This window comes from Falco peregrinus, chromosome 4 (assembly GCF_023634155.1).
Source record: "Falco peregrinus isolate bFalPer1 chromosome 4, bFalPer1.pri, whole genome shotgun sequence".
In the NCBI taxonomy this organism is placed as follows: Eukaryota; Metazoa; Chordata; class Aves; order Falconiformes; family Falconidae; genus Falco; species Falco peregrinus.
Window position 1 is genome coordinate 53,494,042 of NC_073724.1, and position 23,133 is coordinate 53,517,174.

Consider the following 23,133-nt stretch of genomic DNA (forward strand, 5'->3'; position numbering starts at 1 on the left):
GCTTTGACATTATTCTGTCAGTTGGGTGAATCAGCCCCCCATCGCTATTTTTAAACAGTCCAAAATAAAACTTTGAAATAAAGGCACGTTGCTGTGTTATAGATATATTTTTTTTTAATAGAAACATTTGTGTTTGTTTTAGATGGGAAAATATATGATGCATATGTCCTGTACGCACAAAGCAGTGGAGGCAGAAGTTTCTATCGTCTGGAAACCTTTGTTCGTAGAATACTCCCTGATGTTTTAGAACAACAGTGTGGATATAATCTCTTTATATTGGGAAGAGATGATTTACCAGGAGAAGGTATACTTTAATTAGTAGAGTTAATAGGTTGTCTTTTGACACATTGTTCTTGGGTTAGAAGATGAGATATACAGTTTAAAAATGCCTATTTTGGGAAAACAAAGCTTAATTGTTCATTTTTAATGGATAATTTATCAATTTATCCAATGAACAATTTCTTTATTTTAAAATCTTCTGGTTTCTTACCACAAATCCTGTTCTGATATTATGAGGGCCTGGCCTTTATTTTAGTGATGAATAAATGAGGATTTAGCAGCAATATTAACATTGTTGAGCGTTTTTTGAATGATATCTGCTCCTGGGGACTGAATTTCAGTAATTTCATGCAATGGATCATAAATCATGAATGTGGAGATCTTAAATTTACCAGTCCTCTGAGCCAGCCACTGGTCCATATATCTGCAATCTTAAAATGAAGAAATGCTTTACATCAGTTGCAAAGTTTCTGTGCAAACTTTGATTGATCGTTCCTTCATTACTTACAGCTGTGGTCAGTGTTGCTGATGAAACCCTTAAGCAAAGCAGAAGACTGATGATTATTTTGGGATCAGAAACATCTAGTTGCTGCCTGTTAGAAGACACTGCTGAACAACAACTAGCTATGTATAATGCTCTCATCCGTGATGGGATTCAAGTGATTCTTATAGAAATGGATGAAATACAGGACTACACAAGCATGCCGGAATCAATCAGATACGTTAAGCAAAAACATGGAGCTATCCAATGGAAAGGGGACTTCTCAGAGAAATCCTGTTCAGCAAATACAAAATTCTGGAAAAATGTGCGTTATCAAATGCCATCCAGGAAAAAGGTATCTTCTTCTGAAATGTGTTTGTTGCCCCTAACTTGGAACAATTCTGCAGCAAAGGGAAGTTAAAATGCACTTATTAAAATAATACTGAGAAGGTTATTCTGAAATGTGTGGGTTTTTTACACAAATTCTTTATATTACAAAGTAAGTGTTTTCTTCAAGGAGTAAAACCTACTCATCCCTTCCCCAAATTACACCCTAAAAGAAAAACTGTCCAGCTTTATTTCTGTTCTGGGTTTTGGATAGTGACACAATTTGTTGTGTTAGTCTTGCACAGATACAAGAGGTACATGTTGTTGATGGTGGTAAACTATTAAATAGGCATGGTCCTGTAATATTAATGGTCCTATAAATGTAATATCCACTGAAGAAGCAGCTGAGAAGTCCACTTTTTAAAAAATTGAAACTGCAGTTGATAAATTAAAAAATCTGTCTGTTGTCAGCATTTTCCTAGTAATTCTGTTCTTCTTGTTGCTTCTCCATCATTGTCTGACTTCCTCATTACTGCAAGAATCTGCTTTGGGGTGCCCTCCTGAGCAGCAGACCTTATCCTTGATTCCTGAAGGGGTTGGGGAAACACATGACATAGGTATATTTAAAACTCCTCACAACATTAAGCATGTTTTAGCTGAACAGTTGGTACTAAATGTGTTCAGCAAATGGAATGGAATCTGTGGCTTTTTACACATTTATTGAATAATTCTGTGGTATCTGGTTTATGGGGTGTTTTCTAAACTTAGTCTCTTGAAATGGTCAGGAAACTGAAAATATTTCAGATTTCATGCAAACTGGAAGCTTTCTAGACTGTGCTGCTACTCTGGAAACCAGATGCTCCCATTCCATGTCTCAACTGTACTAACTACAAACACAGAAATTCACGGAGAATCTGTCAAAGGACTGTGCTTGGGATGGGTATCCTGGAGAGAGTGGAAAATGGCCAGTTCTGAAACCTAACCAGGTGCTAATGGCAAGAAATAATATCTCATCTACTTCTGCAAGAAAAAAAGAGGCATGTCCTATGTCAACCTGCTTGGGAGTAGCTTGTTATTTCTGGGTCCCAATCTGTTGTTCTGTGTGCAGTTCTTCCTTTTCAAGGTGGTCTGAAGTGGCAAGAGTTTTCACACTCCAGCCTTGAAGGGCATCATTTGGATGCAAATGTGAATTCTGCTTGCTTTTTTTGTTCTTCTCTGAAGTTAAGTAGGTTCTTACATTACCTTTATTGGCAGGATAACATTTGTCACTGAATTGCTTTCAGCTGGTTCTCACAAGTGTGTATGCTATAGAATATGCTTTTTGTTGGGCTGTATTGTTGGGAGAGAAAGCAAGGTCCAGGAGCAGAACATATATTTTAAATGAAAGATTTGCAATAGCATTTCATGGTACCTTTTTCTTTGAGAAGGTCTAGCAAATATTTCTTATGAGCAGTGTCTCATCCTCCTGGTTGTGGTGTTCACAGCTTTGTAATTTTCCACAGCCTCCGTTCACAAGAGACTTCTTCTGAGATGTTGCCATGAAAATTGAGAACATGATAGATCCATCAGGTGAGGTACTATTGTTCTAGTAGATGTTCAGTCAGTGTTCCTTGGAAATGCAGAACACTTAGGCTAGTATCTTTAAAAAATAAATGTAGGAACCTAGAGAGTTTAGGTAATCCTTATTGGCAAATTTTTACACTCTGTTTAGACTTAAACTTGGTCAGAAGTGTGTTGAAAATTACACTTTCCTTCAAAGTTGTTTTTTTTTCTACTTGTGTTTCAAAATAGAACCCTTGTTTTCCATATAAAATGAGAGAAATAATAAAGAGGTTGAAACTGTGGTAGATATTTTTTTCCAACGTCCTAATTTCATATGCTTTGAAATAAAAAAAATACTAATAACTCTAGGATTTGCAGTACTCCATATAAGTATACTGATTTGCATGGAGTTCTGCTGGTATTTTTTGTTTCCTCTGTGAATGTGCTGTTACAATTTCTGGCCACTTTTTTCATAGTTCTTTTCAGAGGCTTGCTACAATATTCAAGATAATAATTTTCCCACTAAAGGAGACTCCTAAGGACTTTTAAGTGAAGACAGATAATTGTGAGTCAGCATTTATCTACCTGATACTTTTTTAAACAACCACATTTAGTATGATTATGTAGGCATTTTAGTATTCTTGTGTGAAAATGAGTGTGGGAGAAAGGTTTCAGTTATTATGGTTAATTGTTAGCTAACTACTTGAATGTAGCACAACATGAAGTGGCTTATCCTTTTATCATGGGATTTTATCTTGAAGCTGAATTTTGTCTCTGTCTTCTTGCCTTGGAAACTATTTTTTTGCAAGTCACATAGAAAACCACACCACTTTTTGTGTTATAATAAAATAAACCCCATAGAGACAGATGTGCTGAGTGCTCTTTATTAAAAAACCCTCCACAAATGATTATTTGGCAAGAGGTCTGCTTCTGGAAACTTGATAGCTTCAGAAGGAAAAAGCAAATGCAATGTTACCTGTAAAAAAGTATTTTTTCACCATGATGTAGCAGATATATTTCAGTTTATTGTCTGTCTATGCTGACAGAGAAAACAGTCTAAATGGTATGTGGTGTAAGATACATTGAAAGCATTCTCTACACCATTTTTTTTTCTTTTCAGCCATAATTATATGATATTTCTTCTGTTGGCTTGTTCCTGTCAATTTATTTGGCACTCCAGATTGCCCCTCTTCTTTCTTGCTTTCTGATTAACTTGTTTCGAATTTTCTAATTCCACTGTGTCTTTCCAAACATACTGTGGTTTTTTCCTGGGAGACTACTCTTTTCATAATTTTCCTCCCATATCCCACTTTTTCACCTTTATGGCAGCTGGTGCTGATATATGGCCTGTTTCATGTTTTAATGTACACATCTGTGATGCTATTAATTCCTGGATAAAGGCTTATGTGATGGGGAGGAGCATGTGCTCTGAGCCCAAACCTAAACCAAGTTCTTACAACCCAGTGGAGACTATACAATGGCCCCAGACAGGATGACCCTGACTAACTTTTTCTTTTGTTCCTTTTAATTTACTTCTCTATTGCATCCTAGAAGGTAGAAGAGCACAAAGGTGATTTTACATTTCCCCTTTATCTTGGTGTCTTGAACTTCTGCAGAGGGGGAAGCCTATTCTGCCTTTTGTTCAGATGCTGTAGTATTTTAACTACTATACCTCCTTCCATAGCTGCAGTTAGCTTGAAGATGAAGAAAGCAGAATACAGTTGATGTATATAATATCTGAGCTAAGGAGAGAAATTCCTAGAAATAATTAAGGATGTATTACACTGTAGAGCTTCAGAATACATGTAAGTAAAACCAGTGGCTAGCAGCTTTGCTACCTAACAATACTCCCAGGGGTCTGGTTTAGTCATAGATGCTAGAATGCACAAACACAGGAGCAACGGTTTCCTCCTGTCATCCCTACACTTGTTATTCCTGAGAGTAAAGGCAAAATATACCACTTGACGTGTATGCTTTGTTGTCTTTTAAGATGGGATAATGTTAACCAGGACTTGATGCATTTGTTGAGACAAACTGAACATTAGTTACTGAAAGTGAGCTAGAAATTAGTACAAACCATTTGTGTCTTCGGCCCACTCTAAGATTGCTTCCCATGTTTAAATTAATTGCAAAAAGGACTCTGTGGTCTGCTAGGAATCAGGGGGCACAGTTAAAAAGTGTGACTTCCTCTGAGAGAGCACCCCAGTCACTGTGGCATTACAGCTGGAGCTAGAGCTCTGCCCCAGTCACTGTGGCATTACAGCTGGAGCTAGAGCTCTGCTTGGCAATGACAGTGACTGTCAGGAGAACAGTCACCCTGAAGAAAGGTAGAAAGCTCACAAGTAATTAAGGTGAATTTTCTGCACCAGAAATGTTGGTTTTGAATTGCTGCTCCAGATCAGGTGACTGAGCTGTGCAAATTCTTTTTCTAGTTCATTTTTGCCCCCAGCTACTCATTTGATCTTGCCCTAAATTTTTTGTGAGCACAGCAGTAGCTGTAGTAGAAGGAGAACTTTGAACACTGTCTCATTAGAATTTATTTTTTTCCCACTAAGCATTTTCTCTGATGGACTTTATTTCTGTTGGCAATTATTAAAATCTGTGTTCTCTCTTTCCCTTATCTCACCAGCAATACGTATGGGGGGAGTGCTTCTTTTTCCTGCATTGTCCATGGTAACACCCCACACACCCCAGTGCCACCTTGTCCCTCCAATTTCTAATGCTGATCTTGATCTTTTGCACTTTCTTATATACTTTGGTTTATATACTGTGAATATATACAAACTCCCTGAAACATAGGAAGGGCCACGTTCAAATTCTCAAGAAGGTATTTTTTCTCTCTTTGGGCATATTGTTTGTAATATCCATACTGTTTGTTTGTTTGTTTTCTATTTTTCAAATATGCATTTTGTGTCGTGGAAGTGAGTGACTTGGACAAGCAATTGGATGTGCAAATAATTTGATGTATGTACTCTTACCTTACCTCTCACTCCTAGGGAAGCACACTCAGACTGTATCAGCTAGGTGTGTACTTCCTGGGTATGGTGTGACACAACCACATTATTTCAAATGACTTGTAGGAGAAGCGGCAGGACAAATGCATCTTTGTAGGGGTAAGGAAGTTGCAGGAGGAGGTTATAAATTCTACTTCTGAAATGGCAAATAAGCAGGGTGTTTGGGAGTTACAAAAAATAAGTTATCTGTCCCTTTAAAACAGGAAAAAAATTTGGCAGTTAACTCCCCTACATATTGCCTACAGGAACAAACAGTGAAAAAGCTAAAGAGCTGTCTTGACAGGGACACTCACAGTGGGAAAGAACTTGTGTGCCATATGTCCCCCTACCATCTGTGTATGCTGTCTTCTGGGTCATGACATCTGGTTCTGCTTGATATCTGGCTCCAATTCCTGTATTTTTAAAGTAAATGGGACTTAGTTCTCCTCAGAGAGGGAAGAGAATAGACCACATGCTGACTTCTGCAAGAAAAGCCAAGTTTTTCATAAAAATATGTCTCCTCAGCCTAGATTTGAATGGCTTGGTACATGTATGTATTTAAATGAGCCAAGAGTGTGCTAGCACCGTCTGCTGTCATTTTTTAAAAACCACTAACTTTGGTGCATTTGACATTTTTGGAGGGTAAGGTTGTAAAGTTAGTTGCATACCCAGATGAGGAGATGAACTGGCATATTATTGCGGAAAGGATTACATCCAAGACAGTAGACAACTGAGGACAGGAAAGATCAGGAGTCCCAGGGTGATGGCTGGTGAGGGAGTAATAACATCTGCCATAAGAGGTGACTGTGGGGATCCTGAAACCTTGCAGCAGTGAGCTGTGCTGGCATTGTGCTGTGCAACGTCTCCATCTAGTGATGCCTGAGACTGAAGCACTCCCCTTTTAAAAAAAGCCACTCTTCATAGAAGACCGTAGTGAAGTTCTGTTGCTAATAGTGCCAAGCCACAATACTAAGAAAAAACACACCAAGAGGTAGTAAAAAAAATAATATTCTGATGACTGCTGTTCTGAATTATACTGTAATTATTATTTTTAGTGCTTTCCCCATACTTTTGTAGGAGCTAGTGGGGAATTTAGTGGAAAATGAGATATTTTTTTTTTTGCCTTTGAGTCCATACATCTGTTAATTCAGATTTAATTGGGAACTCAGAATTAATTGGGAAATGGGGAGTTGTCCTCTGTAGAGCTGTGTTTATCAGCCTGCAGCATGTGTCAATTAGATCTGACTGCTTTATGTTGAACAACACTTCCCATTGGTTATTCCAAGAAGACTCTGAATGGAGACCACTTCATCTGGGATCTGCATTCCAGCAGATCAGCCATGCGTAATGGCTGGAACACCATTACCAACCACATGCTCCCCAGGCAATTGAGAGCAGCACAGCTCAGTTGATGTGATGAAGTATGGATATTTTTTTGCCTAATTTAAATATCTAGCCCACTGGGCTGGGAACAAATAGATCTAATGGTCACATGGTGAGAAAATCTTGGGGTCTGGGATGTTGAAGTGTTTGTAGGTCCCTAGTCTGCAGATGGACAGGTTCAGTAGTCTTGGAGCCCTTGAAGAAGAATTGCCTCAGGGCTGCCATCAGAGGGGAGCAGTCAGGTGCATCATGAAGACTATATGAAAATGTCACAGCATTCCTGGGAGAAGGAAGCACTGGCATGTTCTCCCTGGCTCTGATGATTTGGGAATCCCATTTCACAGGCAGTGTCTTCTGCTACCTGAAATGATCAGCCCCCAATCCTTGCCTTGGATTGTGTGCCCACGCCCCAAGGGACCTTGCAAACCCTCTTTTCCCTGCTGGTGTGTAGCTTTTTTTTTTCTTTTCTTATTTTTTTCCCCTTTCTTAATTAATCTACAGCCATACAGTTTGTAAGTTGAAGAGTGTTTGCAAAATGGAAGTGATGGGTGGTCTCAAAGTCTATCTAGCACCTTTGCCAAAATCTCTGTGGAGCAAAACTTTGTACTTGGATTAATGCCTGTATTAAAATAATATTAATATGAATAATCTTACTATTAACGTTAATATTAATAATAAATGCAGCCAAATAAAAAATCTTGCCGTGGCTCAGGCAAAATGATTCTGAGTTCCAGAACTAATGGTGAAGATGAGACTTTGCAGAAAGTGTTTAAAGAAATTAGCAAGAATGGCTGGGGCAGGGTGGTTTGTGATGCTATCATCAATTCAAGGAGCTCTCAGTAGTTGGTTGGATTTTGTAGCAAGGACTCAGATGGCAATAAAGTGTTATAGTAGTATAAGCATTATAAGCATTATGAAGGTCACCTGATGACAAATGGTCCAAGAGCAGCCCCAGGCGTGCTTTGTGTGTAGGCCCTTAAATGTTCAGTGCTGCTGCTAAAGCTGAAAATTTTCTGCTCCAGCTGTGGGGAGGCTATGAGCAATCACTGGTATCCTGGGGGAAGCTGGGAGTTACAGGAGAGAGGAGCTCAGTGGGTTTGGTGGGAATTCAGGAATGTGGGAGTCAGGCCATGCACTTGCTTCTCTTCAGTCTCTCTCTTCCTTGGAACCCACCAAAAGAGGCTGCTTCTTGCTCACCTTGAACTCCGTGGCACACAGCTGCTTCTCACAACCAATCACCACCTTACTCATATGCCTGCACTTGTCAGTTACAACAGATTCTAGCTGGAATTGGGCTAGAGCGCTTGAGAAGGGAGTTGCTACATACATTTCTCTCAAGGATGTGAAGAATACAGGATAGTGGCTATTTCCATTTATGGAGTAGGATCCTGGCGGATAGTATGAGATGGTCATTCATAGGGAATAAAATGAGAGTTCTTGACCATATCTTAATAAGGGTTAAATCAAAGTGCGTATTTTGCAAAAAAACCCCCCTTGCCATTTAAAACAATAACCATATGACTTCTTCTTTGCCAGCTAAATGCCATCTCAACTAAGTAAGAGGCTAACTGGACAAAAAATCCTTGTAATGTTTTAAAAGTGTTTAGCCAATTTGACCTAGACCTGGCAGCATTATGAAGCTCTTATGGCCTGGCCTGGGGGAGAAGAAGGGAGGAGGTGAGGAGCAATAAAGTCAGCAGCACCCTACATAAATACTGATAAAGATCACGTGTAGTGTTTTGAGCTGGTTGTGGGGCATGTGGAGCAGCAAAGTGCCTTTTTATCTTTGCATGTACTTCTCTGTAACCGCAAACGTACTTAGAGGGGGCATATTTTACTGCTCTTGGCTTTTCTCTTTGAAGATAACTCCGATCAGCGTGATGATCTTTTGCTTTTCTGAGCGAGGCCACCTCCTGGATCACCATGTTCCTCTCACAAGACCTGGTGTTCTGGAAATTCCCTTGCCTTAGATGCAGAGCAGATACTTTTTTTTTTTTTCTTCCCTCCGCCCCCCCCCCCCCCCCCCCCCCCAAAGCTCCTGGTTTGTTGCCAGCAAAGTGTTTTCAAGCAGTGAGTACAGAGCACTTTTGAGGGGAGCTGTGGAAACAGTTATTTTTGGCCTACACTGAAAACCTGCACCTGTAGGTTTCAGTGCACTCATAACAGAGCCTGCAGGTGATCCTAAATGCCTCAAGGAGGAAAATAAGGATTTTGACATGTGATGAAGTTTAGTTACAGATGCGGTGAGTTTGTGTGTTACTTTGGCCAGGGGATTGTAGGGGCTGGAGGGAGATGTGCTGGCTGCAATAGCTCCAGCTGACCAATTCCTCAGGCCAAGAACTGTCTCCCAGCCAAAGGGCCCAGTTCACTTGTGAGAGCTGCTGGGAAAAAAGAGGAACAACAAATGCTGGAGAAGAGCATGAGAAATGCTCTGCCGAGTCAAGCCAGCAGCTGACTGAGCCAGGAGTTCTGTTTTCAGCAGCAGTGAAAGGAGCTGCTGAAAATCCAAGTGATATCTCAACAGCTGCCCCATTCTGCTGGGCTAGCTCTCCGACCGCCAAGGTAGCCAGGTTGGTCGCTGCTACTTTCTTGCCTCGCTGCCCAGCCTCGGCACACTCTAGCTTTGCCAGGGTGCTCCGTCGCTGTGGGAAAAGTGGGATTTTTCTGAGGGCTCAGGTGGGCGTTCAGGCTGAAGCCACCCTTGCTCTGACGCTGCACCTGCATGGAGGGCCAGCTCCAGCTGCACCCCTCGTTGCTGTCACTCAAGCCAGCTTGGCTCCTGTGCCATGGTCATGTTGCTTCTGTGCTGTGACGACCCTTTAGGCTGCATATGTGGTGTCTCAGGTCCGATTCCGGGGCTGCCATCCTTAGCCCTTCTTCACACTCACTCTGGGCTAAGGAATGGAGCCAGCAGCAGGCAGGACCCTAAGAGGAGCCTTCCTGTAGGCCAGGGATGCTCCCACGTGAAGTCCCTCTCCTCTTGCTTTACCCAGCATTACCAAGCTGCAGCACTGGGTGTAGAGACACCTTGTGCTGGCAGGCTACTGGGGTTTGTCCCCATTAGCTGTTAGCCAAGATTAGCTGGGGTGTTTTTAGTGTTGCAAGTTTCAGAACCCAGTCACGGTTGAACGAAAGCGAGTGACATTGTCATATGGGTGTTCCTGGAGATCTTGGGGTGCTCTGTGCTCTCAGTGTGTTTTGGTCTCCCATCTGCCTGTTTGCCTACGAATGTCAGCAGGGAGCTGTGCATGTTTGCAGCTGCTGGGCCATGGCTAATTCAAACTACATGGATTTTATTTCTAGCACTCCAGATGTGAAATCTGAGCTCCACTGAAACCCTGGGATCAAGATAATATTCTGGTGTCTGAACCCTGAAGTTTCTTTAGTTTGTTGTTTCCTCTTCCCTTCTGTAGCACGGACACACAATTGACCTCATCCTCCCCCAGGAAAACAATAGAGCTGTCTTTCCTTATTAAGGTGACTTTGGACACTGGGAGGTATTGAAAAAGTCAACATTTCTCTTAAAGAAAACAGCATTCTTAAATGGGTTTAGTTAGCGTCCTGATTTCAGCTGGGATAGAGTTAATTTTCTTCTCAGTAGCTGGTACAATGCTGTGTTTTGGGATTACTATGAGAATAATGTTGATAACACACTGATGTTTTCAATTGTTGCTAAGTAATGTTTATACCAAGTCAAGGTCTTTTCAGTTTCTTACGCCCTGCCAGCAAGAAGGATGGGGAGGGGACAGAGCCAGGACAGCTGACCTGAACCAGCCAAAGGGTTATTCCGTACCACAGAACATCATGCTCAGTATATGAACGAGGGGAGTTTGCCAGGGCAGGGTGATTGCTGGTCGGGGGGCACTGGCTGGGTGTCAGTCAGCAGGTGGTGAGCAACTGTATTGTGCATCACTTGTTGCTTTTTTTTTTTTCCTTTCCCTTTGGATTTTATTCTTCTCCCCTTCATTCTCCTTTTCATTACAGCTTTTGTTGTTGTTATTATTATTATTACTATTGTTTCATTATCATTATTGATTTGTTATTATTATTACTACTATTATTATTATTGTATTTTATTTCAATTATTAATTTTTTCTTCTTTCAACCCTTGAGTTTTACCTTTTCCTCAATTCTCCTCCCCATCTCTCTTTACGGGAGGAGTAAGCAAGTGGCTGCAGGATAGTTGCCAGCTGGGGTTAAACCATGACAGTTAGGAAACACTCATGCAACATGAAGTTACCAGGGAAAAGCCTGCAGGCATCATGCTGGTGCAGCCATCCAGTGCAACTGGATAATGGAAGAGTTGTGACACTTTTTTGCTATTCTCCTGGCATGGTCTGACAGGTGCTTATTCCCTGTCTTCACTAGTTTGGACTGTCCTGCTCCCTCTGCCTGCCAACGTCTGCTCCAAGGCTTTGCTTTCTATTGTGCCAGCACAGTTGCCTGTCCATGAAACCTGCCCAAGAACCAAACCAGCTGAAAAATAACTGCTTTTGTTGTTTCTCTTGGCCAATTATTTCTTAGGCAGATCTGTTTTCTGAACTGTCTGCCATCTAGGAACACAAAATATTTTTTTCTGGCACAGGGAAGGCAAGTGTGGATGATTAGGATGGCATAAGAAGAGCTGCTGCTAGAGCACAACCTTGGTAGAGTTAAGCAGCTGTTTGAAGGTCTGTGTTCTTGTGGCTATACCTTTCCAGCTCTCAAATATGGTCCTTTGGAGCTCCCTCAGTAGACTGCAGTACCATGCCAGGAACACACTGAGATAATGTCTCTCTTCTTAGGCCACATGTTTGGGTTTTAAGGATGTTGTTCTATGCATTGCAACTGATAGACTTCAGTTGCCCTGGTCAAGGAGTTGAGTGAAAAAGGTCGTATCCTACAGTACACGGCATGGTCCGATGCACCGGCTTCTGATAAGGTGTATTTTCTGCAACCAGCACAACTTTTCTCTTGGTTTTACCCATCACTTTATCAAACTTCAGTGCAATCACAGTGCTGGCTATCCAGTACATTAAAGAGAAAAAGATAATTGATCTTCAGGAAAAAGATAGCAGCCCTGTGTATCTTTGCCAGACCACACGGGTTCCTGGGGAGACCAGACTTGGAAGAGACATCCAATAGGAGGTGAATAAACAGACAAAACATAACAGGCTTGGGAAATTCCTGGTGCTGAGAACAAGTGGAGGCTAGGAAAGTACTGAGGTGGAGTTATGAAGTGTGTTGGACATCATGATCTTACACTTTATTTTTCTTAATAGTCCTTGCTACAGAAGAAGTACTGAGCTAGATGGTCTGAACCAGCACAGGTATTGTCATGTTTCTATGACTTAACCTATGAAAGCAAGACAAGGATCTGCATCAAAATTTGCTACCACTGCTGTTGACAAGCATTCTTTCCCATTCATTTTTTTTTCCTGTAATGTATTGATGGTTTAATTTCATAAATGGCAAGTCTTGGAAGGAATCATCTTGCCTGAATTGTAGACTCTTCAAAATTCATCATCTACTTTTGTCTGTCACTGCCTGTTCCTTTGTGTCAACAAATTTTGTCCTCGTTGTCCATTACATTGCCTCAACAGGCTCCAGAGTTGCTTTATACCCTTCTGAGAATTTGTCATTTTGCCATGATTTCAGTAACCTCAACTAGCTGTTTGTTGGTTCAAGATCTGGTGTTTCCATTGTTGCAGTAAATTTGTCCTTTCTCTTTTCAAGTTTTAATGGACCATTTGAAGGCAACCTGTTGGTGAAAACCACCTGGAAACATTTTGCTAGAGCAGGTTCTCCTTCTTTTGTCATCACTATTCTATTGTTTTAGTCTTTGGAGCACAAATATTTATTTTGTCTTGACACAGATGATACCTTTAGTGCTTCCTATTGGCTATTACATTTTGACTGAAATTTCTGTGTGCTTCTTCCTTCTTAGTAATTTACCCAGAGTTTTAGTTATAACAAGTTAACATCTTATTCCCAGACATTGTTTGACTCAGTTGACAAAACAGATGAAATAAAAGATAGTAATAAATGAGTACAAACGGGCATATTGATCTACAGTGAGTTCAGTTGACTTTGGCATTTATAAAGAATGAAAGAAAACTTTTGAAAAAGTACCTGGAACTTCACAGACTTTACTGTTTGCATGTTGCCAGGGAGCTGCATGGACGAGACATGAATATAGTTATAACAGTGTATTTGGAATTGAACTTCTCCTAGAGTCAGTATGAGCCTCTGAATAGTTATGACCAATACTACTTACAACCTCAAATTCCACCTTTTTAGCTATGATGGTAGGTGGAATTGTTCATAACAATGATGCGCAGATGTTATTTAATGGTAGGATTTCCATTCTAGGCTTTCTGTTCTCCAGCTCAAAAGAGCAGCAACATGAAAAAGAAAAAAAAAAAAAAAAAAAGGAAAGGAAAGAAAAGAAGAAAAAAGGCAAAATATAATCAGAATTTTGTATTTTCTATTTAGCTGGAACATTGGAAATATTCACTGGCAAATGGAATTTCCAGTAAGGATTTAGAGGTGGAGTTGATGGGAAAAATGGTTACAGGTGGGAAACTGATTGATTGACTGAAAGGTATGCCCACTGAAGTGTACAGTCTCAAGGTTTTTATTCTGCACATAATCTCATTCCTCTTCATGCTGGCTAGAAGAGATTATAGTAACACTTATTACAATAATTAGCTGTGCATTTGAAAGTTTCTTCTGAAATCTTCAGACCAGAGATATGCCCCTGCTTTCCTCATTCTGTATTTTGAAAACATAGTTGAGGTTTGTGCTGTTATGCTGAGTTGATATGCTTAACTTCTGTTGTGATGAATGTGCTGGAAAACATGCCACAACCTTGTTAATTTTGTTTCTTTTGCTAAGTGTATGTAGTTTCCATCTAGGTTTAAAATGTTTACAGAGAATTGATTTTTTTTTTTATTTAGATTTTCTCATCAGACACATTCTTGTAGTGTAATTCAGTATTTTCTGAAACTTCATAGTAAACTACTCCAGAAAGGCAACACAAACAGAATATTTTTAATAAGAATAATAACTCAAGGACTTCAGTATCACCCGACTATTTGTCAAAGAATATATCATGTAGCATTTGCTTTACATTTGTTTCCTTCATTGGTTTATCAGCCACAGTCGCTGTTCTACTTATGACTACTTTTAGACTGTGTCTTTCCATCCTTCAGCATATGAATTCAGAGAAAATGAGTACTTTTGCTAGTGATGTGGAGAGAGATTAAACCGATTCTTGGGTTTTATTTTGTATGGTAGACTGCCATTTCTGCTGAGCTCTTGGAATTCCAATTTTGTTGCTAACCAAAGGTCAGATCTGAGGTTTTGCTGAGGCAGAAACTCAACCTAACAGAAACTTTACGCTGACTTTACAGTACTGATAAGCTGAAGAAAGTCTGTGGAAAGAGCTGTCCACACAAACACACTCATTCAGAAAACTTCTGGTTATCTGAGGATACATTAATTTGCACATAGTATTGCTTCCGTGATACCCTGCAGAGCTAGAAATGTCTGTGCCTATGAGCAGTGTCTTTGCACCCAAATTTAGACATACACAGCCCCCAAAGGGTAAGGGAATGGTTCTAATCTGTTTAGTGGCAGAAGATAAGGACCTCTAAGATCAGCAGAGGATGCTCTGCTCCCTAAATTGTGCACTCCTGACCCTTACTGTTGACTGTAGAGAGAACGAATAGGAAATGCTTACTTCGACCCCTGGGCATGATGTAAGCTGGCTATCTGCCTTCTGAGAATAGATAATAATGAGCAGAAACAGCTCGATGATACAAAAACTCTGAATGCATTCACATACTAGCCTTGTGGTTAGAGCAGTCATTAGGAAACTGGTGACCTCCCTTGCCCTGAAGAAGAACGTGCTCCCTCAGCTCCTCCTAGGATGCTTCCTCTGTTTCTGACATACCTGGGCCAATTTGTACCTGGTAGTGCAGTTTTCCTTGTTGAAAGCGAATATGAAGGAGCCCAACCCACTTAAGAGGAGTCAGAGGCTCCAAATAAAAATGTCTTATTAATGTCCACTCCCCATGTGGCTAGAATCAAATTCACTCTTGGCTGTTCTCCGTCTTCTCCATGATGTATAAACCCCAACACACAGCATCTCAGTTTCAGTGGGCAGGCTGGAGGGTTCTTTTTTTTTCATCAGATTTTTCTGCTCCAAAGCAACAACAAAGGGGAGAAAAGGAACGAGCTCTTTCAAAAAGCATGACTTGAGACCTTATGGAAATATATCTCCAGGCTCTGCAGGAATTCCTGATTTCAGAGAAGAAAAATTGCTCTTTTGGCTCTTGGCAGAATTATTAATCACAATATTTGTGCGATTAAATGAAATAACTGTCCAACAAAAAGAAAAGGAATTTAAACTTAATAGTTACCTCCAATGTTGTGTTTCTTCTGTTTCTCTATTAATGTTAGAAAATAAGAACTATCATATCAGCTCACACAACCTCCCTCACCCTCATCTGCAGGTCTTTATCCTGTTGCTAATCAAAAGCAGAAGCCACCAAAAACAGGCAAAGGGCAAAATGATGAACCCTGCCAGTGTCGTTTGTGTGGGATGGGCATCCTCAGCTTAAAGTACCTTTTGCAACAGTATCTTAAATGGTGATCAGTGTATTTCTCCTTCTTAAATTCAAGTCATGCCTTTTGAACCCAACTGTGCATCTACTTTTGACAGCTTCACGCAGAAATTAGTTTCTGGTTTTATTTATGTGAAAGATTACTGTTCCCTGCTTTAACCATATGCTTGTTGGATTTCCCTCTTTCTTCCATCATAAGAGCTACTGAAAAATCAAAAATCTTTCCCTGTTATTTTTTTCCTAGTGCTGAAAGTCCTCTCTTTTCTCAGCTGCAGAGTGCCAGTCAGTTCAGTTTATCCTTGTAGCAAAAGCCCTTTGCACCTCTGATATCCTTACTGCTGTTTTTCGTAGCTTTTTTCATGCTGTTATATCCTTTTCATCACCGGCGACTAGAACTACATCCAGTGTTCAAGCTAAGGATATGTTGCATCAGTGTAATAAAATTTCCTGTTTTGTTCTCTGTTCTTTTATTAATTACTCCTCACAGTCTGTTTGCTTTCTTGCCAGCTGCTGAACATCAGGCTGTTTTCAGAGAAAATCCAAAGTGACCTCAAGATGTCCTTCCCAGGTAGTGAAAACTGATTGCTTCCTGTGTAATCTTTGGTAAGACTTTTTCTCCAAGAATATTGCTTTGTGTGATCAATGACTAATGGGTGACATTTCATAGGAAAAGCTTGGAAGTTCTTGTTTTCATGAGAAGGCTTGTTTTTCTTTCCAAAATTATTTTAAACTTTCAGGGAATGCAGCCATATCTGATAGTAAATCACATATGATGATATCTGATGATATATCATATATGATATAATGAGATAATTATCACATTTGAGATAATTATGACAAAAATGTTCTTCTAAAAACAGAGTTGATAACCTGCAGAAAAAATAAGACATTTTCTTAAATCATGATATTATCAAAAATATATATAATTTTTACAGCTAAAGCTCTGCTCCTGCACACTGTTGGTATGTCATGACCCTCTTTTATCAGTAAGATATTAACTTCCAGTAATTCATACACATTAAGAAACAAACAAGACTATTTAGTAAGAAGTCATTATAAACAATGTCCTTTGTCCACAAATTGTCTTCAATGACTTTTTGGAGAATCCCAATTAATTTTAGTTGTATAAATTAGTAAGAACTGTGTCTTTTACATCTGAGTTATGATTTCCAGAATGCCGTGTATTTATAGAAGATTCTTCCTAAGAAATCATGTAGGAAAAACTCCTTATTTGTAGGGAAGAGGTCAGATAGGAACAACACTGATGTGCTGAATAATCTGTTTCTACAGTAATAGGAACTGGAGTGGAGGAGGGGGCATAGGAGGAGGTTAGCTTCCCGTGCACTCTTGGTGGTGGTGGTGGGGGTTTGGCTCTAAGGGCCTGAGTCTTCTGGAATTATTCTATGCTGTTGCACCAAGCAGTGATCTCTTAGATCTAATGGTCTTTGACTTACAATTTGGAGATTTCACTTAGGCACATCTTGTCTGTGTCCTGGAGTTACTTGGACACAGGAGGGCTGGTTTATCCAACTTTTTCTATTGTGGATAAGCTTTGGATAGGTTTCTTGCCCAAAGGTACTTGCCTGCTCAGACTCATGCTCATCACTGTACTGTAAGGCATTCTGCCATCCAAGGACAGGACCACCTGTGGGAATAGAAGATCCTGGAGACTGAGCAGAGTATTTTAATTTCCATAAGAGCAACAGATGGACTGCACCGATCCTCTCTCTGGTGGGCTTTGTGGTCTCCCCATGGGGATCCTGCTGGCGGCCCAGTGACATTCAGAACAGCTGCTGTTATTTTTGTTCTGGCTGGCTGTATCCAGCCTCCATGGGATGGTGGCACAGCTGCTTTCCTTTTGGAGCAAGGCATGAAGAAGATAAATTGAGAACTTCTTTAGAAAGGGAATCTGGTTTTAAGATACAAAGGCTTTGGTGATGATAAGACTTTTGTTTGAATATCGTCTTTGGCCTGACAAGCATAACTAACATTGTTAAGATCTTTTATAAACTGCTGGTGATCAGATAAGTTCTCATATAACATATCAATGTGCAAACCAAAGGTAACACATGCCAGTCACATTAAAAAGGGCAGATATTATTCTTCTTACTTCAGCCAATTGCTTTCTCCAAGATACTCTCATGTCCATTTTGCATCCCTGAACATTAATGCATGAGCTGGCAACTAAAGTGGAGCTGAAAACCTGATAACAGACTTAATAGCTATGCCCTAGTGGGATGAAGGAGGAAGATGAGTATGATGAAAACACTGATGGCTTTGTAACACTTAAGTTCTTATTAGTCCTTTTCTGTCCACATGCAAGTCCTCACCTACTGTTGTGTGGGACCCTGCCATGCCAGTTGACCTTGGCTGCCCACCAGGGGCCCACAAAGCGGTTCTATCACTCCCCATCCTCAAAAGGACAAAGAAATACTATGAAAACCATGGGCTGAGATAAGGACAGAGATATCACTTACCAATTACCATCAAGGGCAAATCAGACTCACCTTGGGGAAATTAATTTATTGCTAATTCATAACAGAGTAGGATATTGAAACACTAAGACAAAACTAAAACTACCTTCCCCCCATCCCTCCTAGGCTCAGTCTCACTCTCAGCCCTTCTACCTCTTTCCAATGAGTGGTGCAGGGGGGCAGGGAATGGGAGTTGCAGTCAGTTCATAATATTTTCTTTCTGTTGTTCCTTCCTCCTCACACTCTTCGCCTGCTGCAGTGTGAGGTCCCTCCCATGGGAGACAATCCTTTACAACCTTTCCAATGTGGGCTTTTCCCACGGGTTACAGTTCTTCATGAACTGCACCAGTATGGGTCCTCTCCATGGGCTGCAGCCTTCAGGAGCAGACTGCTTCGGTGTGGGTCCTGCCCCGGCCACAGGTCCTGCCAGCAAACCTGCTCCTGTGTGGGCTCCTCTCCATGGCCTCCATTCCTGCCAGAAGCGTGCTGCAGCATGGAGTCCTTCACAGGCTGCAGTGTGGATATCTGCTCAACCATGGTCCTCTGTGGGCTGCAGAGGGACAACATGCATGACCATGGCTTCACCAGGGGCTGCCCGGGGCATCTCTGCTGGGTGCCTGGAGCCCCCCCCTGCCCCTCCTGCCCGGCCGGGGGGCTGCAGGGTGCTGCGCTCACAGTGTCTCACTCCTCTCTCACTGTTCCTGTGCAGAATTTTTTACCCTTTTTTAAATATGTTATCACAGAGGTGCTACCAATGTCACGGATGGGCTCAGTTTTGGCCAGTGGTGGGTCTGTGTTGGAACCAGCTGAAACTGGCTCTGCCCAGCATGGGGGCAGCTCCTGGTGTCTTCTCAGAGAAGCCACCCCTGCAGTCCCCAAGCCTTGCCGCATAAATCAAATACACTCTGGTTAGGCATGTATCCCTGCAACAGTGTCTTCCTAGGACAACTATCTCAAACTTCTCAATGAAAGGAGCCAGCAGAGCTATGTGGGGACTGTCCCATTTGTCTTTATCACAGTGTGGGTGGTAATAAGCCTGCATGATTAATAATAAAGATCAGGGGCCACTCTTACCTTAGGGGAAGAGATGTCCACCCCCGTCGGAAATTTTAACCCTTGAAAAATCTCTCTAATTTCTCTTTTGCACAAAGCATGAGGTGCCTATGCTAGCCACAAGTAAGGCACCACAACGCAGAGGAACAGGAAGGACACTGCAGCCTCAGTAGGGTGGGTCCCCACTAGCTAAAACCACGTTAGACCTACCATGGGTATGGACAGACCCAGCAACAACTTCCCCTGGCATCCCACCCTTTGCTAACTCCACCGGTGCTCCCTAGGCTGGCCTCAACAAGTGCAGATAGGGAAACCTTCCGTGCCAGGGTCACTTCTGTCCAGGTGTCCCCTACCGTGTGCAATGACAGTCTGCAAGCAGGGTGCAAAAAATGTACACAGCAAATATTTTCTGGCTAATGCAGGCAGGTATTAGATAGCCAGGATTAATATGCTGCCAGAATAAGCACTGTTTCTTGGAGCACAGTGAACCCTGGTCTTGCTGAGTTGCTGTTTTCCTATCTCTGCTTTTCATCTAAGGTTTTTATCTTTTTTTGTGTCATCATTTTTCCTCTTGAATGCTTGAACTCTTAACTCGTAGGACCTCGGTAATTTCATTTGATCTGGGTTTTCACTTTGTGTTTCTAGCATGGCTTTAACTTGTATACTTTTCACAGCTCGGGAGTAGTTTTTTCCAGTACAACCGAGTTAAGTTCATACAGCCATGCTGCACCAAAGCCAGCCATGGAGTCACAGGCAGCTGAGTCTCTGGGCCATTGAATCCTAGTGCTGGTAAGCACTTGTGGGGACAACTACAACATCTTGATAACCAATATCAGATTTTTCTTTTAGGTCTAACACCTAGTGGCACTCCACTAGGTTCCCAGTAAACTCTTCCAGTGCTTCAAAGATTTTTTCTGCTTTTTTACGTAGATATTCCCTGATTCACTTTAAGCCCATTACTTTTTGATGTCTTTGCTTGGAGAACATGGGATTCTTTCACTTGCCGAAGTGCTATGCATACAGGCTGCCAAGGGATCATGATGCATCTAACTACTCAAAGAAATTTCTTGCCATATTTCTGTAAACACATTTTTCCGTATACTTACCAAATAGGACATTCTTAGAAGCTGGGCCAAAAGTTATAAAGCATTCCACATTGACTGTAGTTTCTTATGAAAGCTGCAGAATGGCTTTTGCTCAGCTAGCAACTATCCCCTTTAACCAGGAGCTCCACCTGCATCATGATCTGGGAACAAACTGGGCATGGGGAATGGACTACAGGATGAAGGGCTCTTCTGAGTTATGGAGCAACAGAATGAGCATCTTTGATCTAAGTTTTAGTGGACTTTATTATAGAAAAAAATTATTCTGTATCTAGGCAATGGAAGTTAGTTTAACCCGAATATATTTAACCTTTCCCCAGAGTAACTGAAATGTTGTGGTGAGAGGATGCTGAATCTGCCACTGAATGCAGATGGTTACTCCAAACTTGTTGGCCAAGTCTCTAGCATTGGGAAATGAGGAATACCTTGATTAAGATGAAACTCATGAACCTGAGCAGGAAGTGGTTTGTGAGCTTTTCAAGGTAGGGATCTGAGATGACCTTGACCAGTTGACCAAAGCGTTGTGGGATTTCATTGTTGCAGGGTTGGTTTTTTTAGGTCCTTTCTATTTTCTCTATCATGTAGGAAGTGCAATCCCCAGACTACTTCAAAAGAAATGTTTTACTAAGAACCGGGGAAAGCATCGGTGTGACATCAGTAAGACCTTTGCACACTGGCATATAATTGCTACATCTTTGTGCATTGATGTTGAGTTGCTGAATGCTGACAGCAGAGTCCCAGGAACACTGGAAGTGATAAAAGTTATTCATGACTTTGCCAAGAAAAAAATGAGAGTTTGGATGACCATAGTATAAAATCTTGTTTGGTTAAAGAATGAACAGATGATTCTCAAAATGTCTGTAGGGGTTGTTCTGCTAAAATGTACAAGCTGATTTGTCCCCTGGAATTTGGCTGATTTGGCACTGAAATTGTTCCTTTGCACTGGCTGCTGCGCAAGAAGAGGATAGTTCGGGACCATTGATCTGATGGGTCCAGGCTTAGCGCTGATGCTTGGAAGGCTGCTCAGCAGTCTGGAACAGAGCTCCCTAAAAACATCTTTGCGATGTTTGGTGGCCCATATGGTCTCCTGCCAGTCACTGTACACTGGGTCATGTTGACTGCTGTGGTGACTTCTGCCTCTTGCTCTCTCAGAGTTGCTTCTGGAATTCCTGTGGAATTGCTCTGTCCCTCCATCCTTCTTTCCCTCAGAGACTTAATTTAGCTGCTGGTGCAGACAACTTGTTTCTCAGCAGCGTTCTTCTATCAGCTTAGCTTCAGTGAAGCAGTTTCCTTCACTAAAAACTATTCCTGGTGCTCCAAGGACTTTTAGAGCTGTTCTCCAGGAGCTGCTGCCTGACTAGACCAGGCAAAGCTGTCACTTGTTCCCAGACAAAATCTGTTTCAAAGCACCCTCTGCCAGCTCAGTGTCCCTTTGTTCTCCTCAAGCATGTGAGAAAGCCAATAACCAGCCAGCAGATTTATTGCAGTATAATTATACTGAAGTGGAATAGTTTGTAATTAATGGAAAACCTGTGTTATTTGTAAAAAATATCTGATTAATTGGAACTATGAAATGTCATCTCTGATAGGTACTTAAGGTTACTATAATAATTTGCATGTTCTGCTCTATTCAGTGGGAGGTGTCTCAAAATGAAGCTGAGTATCTTGCTCCTGCAGATAGGAACTGCACAAGCCAGTTCAAAAGAGTTCCCAGCAATATCTGGTACAAGCTACAGCAGAAAAATTAGTGCAAAGGACTCAGCCACAGAGAGTGAGCCACTTCTCTGCTCTCTGAATTTTCCAGATGGTATGTCAAATTTTTATATTATCATTTAAACAAAAACAACTGAAGTATTTTATAAGGAAGTTTATTTCAGTTCACTTATGTGCTGCTTTATCTCAAGAAAAAAAATAATTAGATTAAAATAGGGGATATGCTTATGTGATAGGCCAATAATTTTTGGAAAAACATATTTATCTTATAATGAAGTGTATTTAGAAATGGATTTTCCCTCAGTTTTCTGACATATATTTTAGTAATATATTCAAAGAAAATATTTACTGTGCAATGGATTTTTCAGAGTTTAGTATATTTATGTACTTTCTTGCTTCAAAATGTTTGTAAGAATAATGTTTATATAGATTCTAGTATTTCCATACTTCAATGCCGAAATCCCTATATTTTACACTTACAGCTCTAACTAGTGTAGGTGTTAACTATTGTGAATGCTAGTTCTGGAATAAGTTTGATGCTACTGCTGCTATTTTAATAGCCCATTTCCAGTCAGAGTGGGTTTTCTGGTTTGTTAGAAGAATGAAAATAACTTTCAAAAGGTGAACAAATGCATTCCATGTCTTAGTAAACAAATCTTACAAAACTGGTATTTCATGGTATGTTTATGTTGCAGTCTGTTAAGCTTTTTAAAGTACAAATTGCAGTAACATTTCCAAGTTTTGTTAGTATGTAAGGTAATGTACTTTTATAATTTTTTTTCAGTTATATGAACAGTACTATGAACAGTTGCCAAAAACCAATCATAAATGTTACTTACAGTTGCCTTTGGAGAAGGAAGGAGTTAAGCTCTATAGACTACTGCTTCTGCAACATAACTAAGGCGTTCCCAGTTCTTTCATCTTCCTTTGACACTGGATCATTAGGGGCTAGGTTTTGACATAGTCTGGTAGTTATCTTGAGTGTCTGTATTTGGATCTAGTGCTTTTTCAGCATCGTACTGAAGTTTTCATTCACAGAGCTTAGACTTAAGCTTATAACATACAGTTATTGTGAGTGATAGGAAAAAAGAGATTTATGGGAAATGTCTCCTTATCTTTTTCCCCCTGAATATTAGTGATCTAATTATACTAAGTATGCAAAAAACCCCTATTATG

At 40.8% G+C, this 23,133-nt stretch overlaps 2 protein-coding genes across 7 annotated transcripts in view; both read left to right on the forward strand.

Moving 5' to 3' along the window:
* LOC101915980 (interleukin-1 receptor type 1-like) overlaps positions 1 to 16,269 on the forward strand; it is a 32,085-nt gene extending 15,816 nt beyond the window's left edge. For 3 of the 4 annotated variants that reach the window (XM_055801584.1, XM_055801586.1, XM_027783608.2), the window contains 3 exons: positions 143 to 304; positions 790 to 1,115; positions 16,122 to 16,262. In XM_055801584.1, the coding sequence (XP_055657559.1) occupies positions 143 to 304; positions 790 to 1,115; positions 16,122 to 16,196 (563 nt within the window). In that variant the 3' untranslated portion in view covers positions 16,197 to 16,262. Of the gene's footprint in view, positions 1 to 142; positions 305 to 789; positions 1,116 to 16,121 lie in introns of all 4 variants that reach the window. The other variant, XM_027783710.2, reaches the window with a different exon arrangement.
* Positions 16,270 to 20,569: 4,300 nt separating this feature from the next.
* IL1RL1 (interleukin 1 receptor like 1) overlaps positions 20,570 to 23,133 on the forward strand; it is a 30,884-nt gene continuing 28,320 nt past the window's right edge. Inside the window, exons 1-2 of one of the 3 annotated variants that reach the window (XR_003553440.2) lie at positions 20,570 to 20,726; positions 21,922 to 22,051. The gene's annotated coding sequence lies outside the window, so the exon portion shown is untranslated. Of the gene's footprint in view, positions 20,727 to 21,885; positions 22,052 to 23,133 lie in introns of those variants that run through there. The other 2 variants (XM_027783404.2, XM_005228729.4) reach the window with 2 other exon arrangements.